Source organism: Glycine soja, chromosome 6 (genome assembly GCF_004193775.1).
Source record: "Glycine soja cultivar W05 chromosome 6, ASM419377v2, whole genome shotgun sequence".
Lineage (NCBI taxonomy): Eukaryota > Viridiplantae > Streptophyta > Magnoliopsida > Fabales > Fabaceae > Glycine > Glycine soja.
Genome location: NC_041007.1, coordinates 39449300 through 39455308, shown reverse-complemented (window position 1 = coordinate 39455308; position 6009 = coordinate 39449300). Strand labels below are relative to the sequence as shown.

The 6009-nt window shown below is 33.4% G+C and overlaps 1 protein-coding gene across 1 annotated transcript; it reads right to left on the bottom strand.

The window, feature by feature from the left end:
• Positions 1 to 3709: 3709 nt before the first annotated feature.
• Positions 3710 to 5585, bottom strand: LOC114416223 (protein ULTRAPETALA 2-like). The gene is made up of 4 exons (XM_028381094.1): positions 5507 to 5585; positions 5107 to 5175; positions 4420 to 4644; positions 3710 to 4041 (listed from the first exon to the last, which is right to left on the bottom strand). The coding sequence occupies exons 1-4, from the start codon at positions 5583 to 5585 to the stop codon at positions 3710 to 3712; spliced, it is 705 nt and encodes a 234-aa protein (XP_028236895.1).
• Positions 5586 to 6009: the final 424 nt, after the last annotated feature.

Sequence of the window (6009 nt, the reverse complement as noted above, 5' to 3'; positions counted from 1 at the left end):
TCACTTTTATGTCAAAGTATGAATGTCCTTAGGAATCACATGCCAGTTCTGCTTAAAGCCATATTCTAATATTTTTTTCTATTGATAACTATTTCCTAGTGTTACTTATTATACATAATATCCTTATCTCGTCTTCATACAATTTCCAAGTAGTCTTTTGTTAAGGATTTTCAATGGTAATAACATTATATATATTCATAAAGAGGAGTTCTCTCAAGAAACTCCAATTTTCCAAGAGTAGTGTCTATTTTTACTTTCTCCTTTAAAAAGTATCTTAATTTTTTAACTTGAGAAATAGCATAATGCTTTTTGCCCTCTGTGGTGTTAAACCTTACACTGGGTTGGACTGAATGAATACTTACAATATCTGCTAAGTAACTTTGCTTTGTGGCTTGTTCTTAAAATACCGGATATGATGTACCATGGAAGGCCTTTTTCCAAAATCCTGCTTACGTGTAGGCATATATGCTGAATTCTTTGGTAGTTGGGGTCACCATAACTGTCTATCATATGGCTTCACACATTTTTTAGGTACTGTGTCAGCATTTAATGCTTTATTTTAATTACCACATGATAGTTAGTTATGTCATCATCATACAGCTTGACTACATGATTTTTATTTTATTTTAAATATCTTTAATGTCTCGTATTTGGTTAAGTTGGGAAAGAATGTAAATACATATAAATAATTACTGATTTGGTTGATTTGTGTCAAATTTGTTAAAAAATAAACATGTTTAGTGTACCTAATTTTCCTTAAATTATAAAATATTTGAAAATTTCATATTTATTTCATAAAATTTAATTAATTTCATATTGTCACGTGTTTACTATTTGAACCTTATATCAACTCTGTGACGATGGTCGTCAATCGATGTAGTTGCTCCCAAATAACCTATGTAGAATGTTGTTGCTCTAGTAATAAAGGTGGAAGAGAAACATCAAGGTTCATTGCGATGATGAAGACAAAGGTCCACTCCAGAAGACACCTCTGATAAAATATTACACACCAGGCCAAATGAAAGACTTTGTAACGAGGAAACAAAATTTTCCCAGGGTTGAGTTCCTACATTGCATGAGTTGCAGGAAGGAGCACAAGCTACGTCTTAAGAGCAAACCAAACACTAAGAACTACCATGATGCTTTGACCAACAAATCCTGGACATGTTATCCTTGGCCTTATCAAAAGTAAGGTGCACCCAAATCACAACTGAAGCTATATGATATTCAAGTTCATGGATGATTGATATTATCTTGTGAACTTTCTAGTTTAGGTTTCAGTTTTATATTTTTCAAGGTAGTTAACAACATCTACATACCTGGAACTTAAACTCAAGACCATTTGTAATTAACAACTTTACGTGAGAGGATCATCCACGCCCTCAGAGATGTAGAGATAAATGACTGAATTGATTAATGGTATGATATGATAGAATGATAAAGAGAAATCAAGGGTGTATGTACTATTTGAGTGTCTAAATATTGCGACTCTTGTATGTTAGCTTAGGGCCAACCCAAATTGTATATAGATTGATAAGGTGACTCACATTAGCTTATATGGCATATAGTAAACTTGAATAGTGTAAGAAGCCATATTCTAGTTGTGAGGTCACTCGAATATCAATTCTAATTAATAATGGGAGAATTTTCATTTTTCAGAATAACCTACAATAATGATGATGCGAGACCAAACACTACTAAAAAAATATGATTTTAACATCGTCAATTTAACATTGGTTTTATGAAAACCGATGTTAACAAAAGGACTTTGTTAACATCAGTTTTTTAAAAACCGATCTTGTGTGTATCCCTTAACTTCATTTTTGACCAAAACTGAGATCGGTTGACGTGCGTTAACAATGGTTAATAAAAAACCTAATGTTGTCAAATTTTCTAAAACACATAGTCTCTTGCCCTCTACCTGCCTCATTCTTCTCTCAATGTCATGAACCCTAATTAGGTAAGAATCTCTCCACATTTCATGATCAGGCTCACTTCGATACTCTGCCACCGAACCCAAAGTCACATAGTCACCGCCACAGGTCCTCCCACCCTAAAGCCTCACCGTCCCTTCCTCACCCTAACCCACAACATCCTGTACCAGCAACTCGCATACAAAGCCAACGCCTCCATCTACACGTGCTTCGTTTCCCCTTTATTATGATGTAATTCTGAGTTTGAACTCAATGGGAATGAAGAAAATCTCAAGCTTCAATTAACAACCTCGATGGAGATGCAGTCACAATCTACAGAATCAAGGTAAGGATTGTCGTCACTTATATTTTCACCATACTACCAGTTAGTTGATGTCACCCCTGCAAGTCGGGAGACGGACGTCTCAGTTATGAACTTTGCAGGATTAGGCATCTTTGGGAGGTTTGATAACAGCCTGATAACATGTGACCCAATAGGCCAACAACAACCCTTATTTTGAAGCCATATTAGCATTCAGGTTTAGGTCTTACTCAACTCCTAAAAGCTAGTTTGATAGGTGAAAATTGCCCCCTTATACCACTAGTCTATGTGTTATTTCCTACACAATGCTATAATTTTTTTGCAGTGTTACATAAATTAATCATCCTAGATGATCAGAAACAGTTGTAGGCATAAGCGTCAATCCACCTCCAAAACACAGTAGTATAAAAAGATAATATAAAAAAGAAAACTTTAAGTTGAGTACCATTTCAAGCTCAATATTATTCAAAGAGAACTAGTTCTGAGTTGATCATATGAAAGACCAAGATGGTACCATCTAGAAGTTCTCCAAAGAAAAAGAAAAAAGTCACAGCTTTCTTAAACAGTAATAAAGAGGTCCAAAGTTTCTCCGCAACATCATATAGTTTTCATGTCTTCATGTAGGTGCCAAATGAGTCAATTAAGAAATGGCACTTTGCAGAGCCTAGTTAAGGTTTAGCATATAGCATAAAGTCTCTGCATTCTTGGCAATTGCAATCCTCAAAGCGGCACTTGATGCACCCTTCACAGTAACAAGTTGAGCAGCCTAGGCAAGTTGAAGAACGAGAACAGCCCCTGCTTGCTTTCAGACTTGATCTCTCTTCATCATCATCGCATGTTATTCTGAAAAATTAAAATTTTCGCATGATTAATTAGAATTGATATTTGAGCAGATCTCTCAACTAGAATATAGCTTCTTATATTGTTCAAGTTTACTGTATGCAATACAAGCTAGCGTGAGTCACTTTTCAATCTATATACGGTTTGGCTTGCCCCTTAGCTAACATACAAGAGTCCCAATATTTGGACACTCAAATTGTACATACACCTTGATTTCTCTTTATCATTCTTTCATATCATACCATTAATCACATCGGTCATTTATCTCTCCATCTCTGAGTCCATGGATGACAATCTGACATAAAGTTGTTCATAACAAGTGGTCTTAAATCTAAGTTATAGGTATGTTGATGTTGTTAATTACTTGGAAAAAGAACGTTGTTGCAATAATCAATTATCCTACCTTACTAAAGCTGGATTGTCTCTAGTTGAAGGAATTTGTGATTTTTAGTAAAATATCAATTATCGCTCATCCTTTTTGTCTCTCTATCTCTTATTGACACATCATGAGTCCCCAGTATCTTTTTCCAGCATATAATGTGTTTTGCAAGACTAAGTACCAACTACGCTCACAAGAAAATACTAATCATGCATGAACTTGAATATCATATAGCTTGAGTTGGGATTGAGCAACTTACTTTTGATAAGGCCAAAGAGAACAATTCCAGCATTTGTTGTTTGAAGCATCATGGTAGTTCTTAATGTCTGGTCTGCTCTTGAGATGGAACCTGCGCTCCTTCCCGCATCTCGTGCAACGTAGGAACTCATCCCTGTGAAAGTTTTGTTTCCTCATTGCAGAGTCTTTCCGGTTAGCCACATTTGCCTGGTGTGTGTAATACTTTATCAGAGGTGTCTTCCAGAGTGGAACTTTGTCTTCGTCTTCACAATGAATCCAGATGTTTCTCTTCCACCTTCCGCTCCCTTCCCTTAAAGCATGTTTCTCAAATGCTTCTAGAGTGACATTCACTGATTATTACAAACAAACATGTTTCCATCAACTTCAATGTTCTCCCTCTTACCACCAACAAATAATGCATAGGATCGAAATTATATTTATAATAATAATTTATATTGCAATAAAATATAATGAAAAGAAATAGTGATTCTGTCTCACAGATTTTATTTTTGATAAAATTAAATCTATATATCTGCTATTTATTTGTTTTTTCCAAATTACAAAAATAAGGCTCTAAAAAAGATCAACAGATTCTGCAGTTCCTGTTCCATTATTTTTTTATTGTACAATTATAACAATACAAAACAAAAATACTTGCTTGAAACATTAGAGATCAATTATACTATTGCAAAATAAAAAAAATTGAGAAATTGAAGTGGAAAACTTACCCAAGGGACACTCAGGGCAACACTCACAAGTGATGAAATATTGACCTTCGTTATTAATTTTTAGCCTCCCAACATAATCTCCATATTTTTTGTTTGTAGCGCCACAAAGAACCTCAATATAGTCCTCACCTCTCTTAAAATCTAGGATCATTTTGAGCTCTTCTTCATCAAATAATATTTTACCATCATCTCCAACCCTAAATTGCTTTCTTCGTTTTGATGGCCCTGTTTATTTGATCATGAACATATTTACAAGCCAAGAATTATGGTAAAAAATGAAACTAGCTAAAATATGTTCACTCCCATAATGGTGTAAAATTGTGAACTAGTTATGTGACAATATTATTACACAACAAAGAATGGAAAATCATCAAGTAGGCATAAAACAATGCATGCTGATATACACATGATAGTATGGGTAGAATGGCTTAAATGTGAAATTAATTTAATCATTGTGGAGAAAAACTTTTGAAAACTACAAATTATGACAGAAAAATCTTTGAAGAAATGTTGATATACACATGTAACCTTAAAAGACTAAATTGAGGATTTTCTTTTCAAAATGTTTCTTTATTTATTTATACCAGATACCTAAGTTGGATTTATCTCCATTGTTCTCTTTGAGTTACCATATGAAAACATAAAACACTTAAGGAAAATAATTGATTTAGGAAAAATCACACTAACCTTGAGTAATATTGTCGTCTTCTGTCTTTTTCTCATTTCCTTGACTTCTCTTCTGTTTAGGTGGATCACCTGTAATCATATGAGGAAAGAAAGCCCTTAATTTTATTTTTCAATCCTTCTTAAATTAAGTAAATATAAAAAAATTGGTGCCCTAAGTTCATCACTGCACAATGAGATGCATGCAAATTGACTGTAGGTAGTCCAAATTCTTCTTCCGCCATTTGATTTAGGGATTTTGGTATGGACTATTTTCTTCTCAAACAGGAATTTCACAATGAGAGAGAAATATGTAAAAGAGAGAAATATCGCTTGAATGCATAGAATTCAGCTACCTTTTGAAACCATATGTAAACATAAAACACTTAAGCAAATTAATTGATTTTAGAAAAATCACACTAACCTTGAGTAATATTCTCATCTTCTTTCTTTTTCTCATTTCCTTGACTTGTCTTCTGCTGGGGTGGATCACCTGCAGTCATATGGGGAAAGAAAATCCTTAATTTTATTTTTCAATCCTTCCAAAACTGCTGAATATAAATAAATAAAAATTGGAGCCCTAAGTTCATGACTGCACAATGAGATGCATGCAAATTGACTATAGGTAGTCCAGATTCTTCTTCGACCATTTGATTTAGGGATTTTGGTATGGACTGTTTTCTTCTCAAATCTGAATCCCAAAAAAGCCAAAGAAGTAATAATTAAATACACTATTAATTTAGTCATAGTTTAAAATATAATAAAATAAATGTTCTGTGATGATCATAAAAGAAAGTATATTAATAGTCATTTATTGAATGAAATTTGGAAGTAAGTGATAAATATTTTTCTATAAAATACAAATCACATTAATTTTTACGTTTTCATGATAAATTTATATTAAAGTGTAATAAAAAATAATAAATG

Bases quoted from the DNA above. Each gene is read 5' to 3' on its own strand.
- LOC114416223 (XM_028381094.1), bottom strand. From the start codon at position 5,585: ATGACTGCAGGTGATCCACCCCAGCAGAAGACAAGTCAAGGAAATGAG. The intron at 5,176-5,506 runs GTTAGTGTGATT...ATATGATTACAG, and splicing joins AGATGAGAATATTACTCAAG to GTGATCCACCTAAACAGAAG. The intron at 4,042-4,419 runs GTAAGTTTTCCA...TGTAATAATCAG, and splicing joins TTGCCCTGAGTGTCCCTTGG to TGAATGTCACTCTAGAAGCA.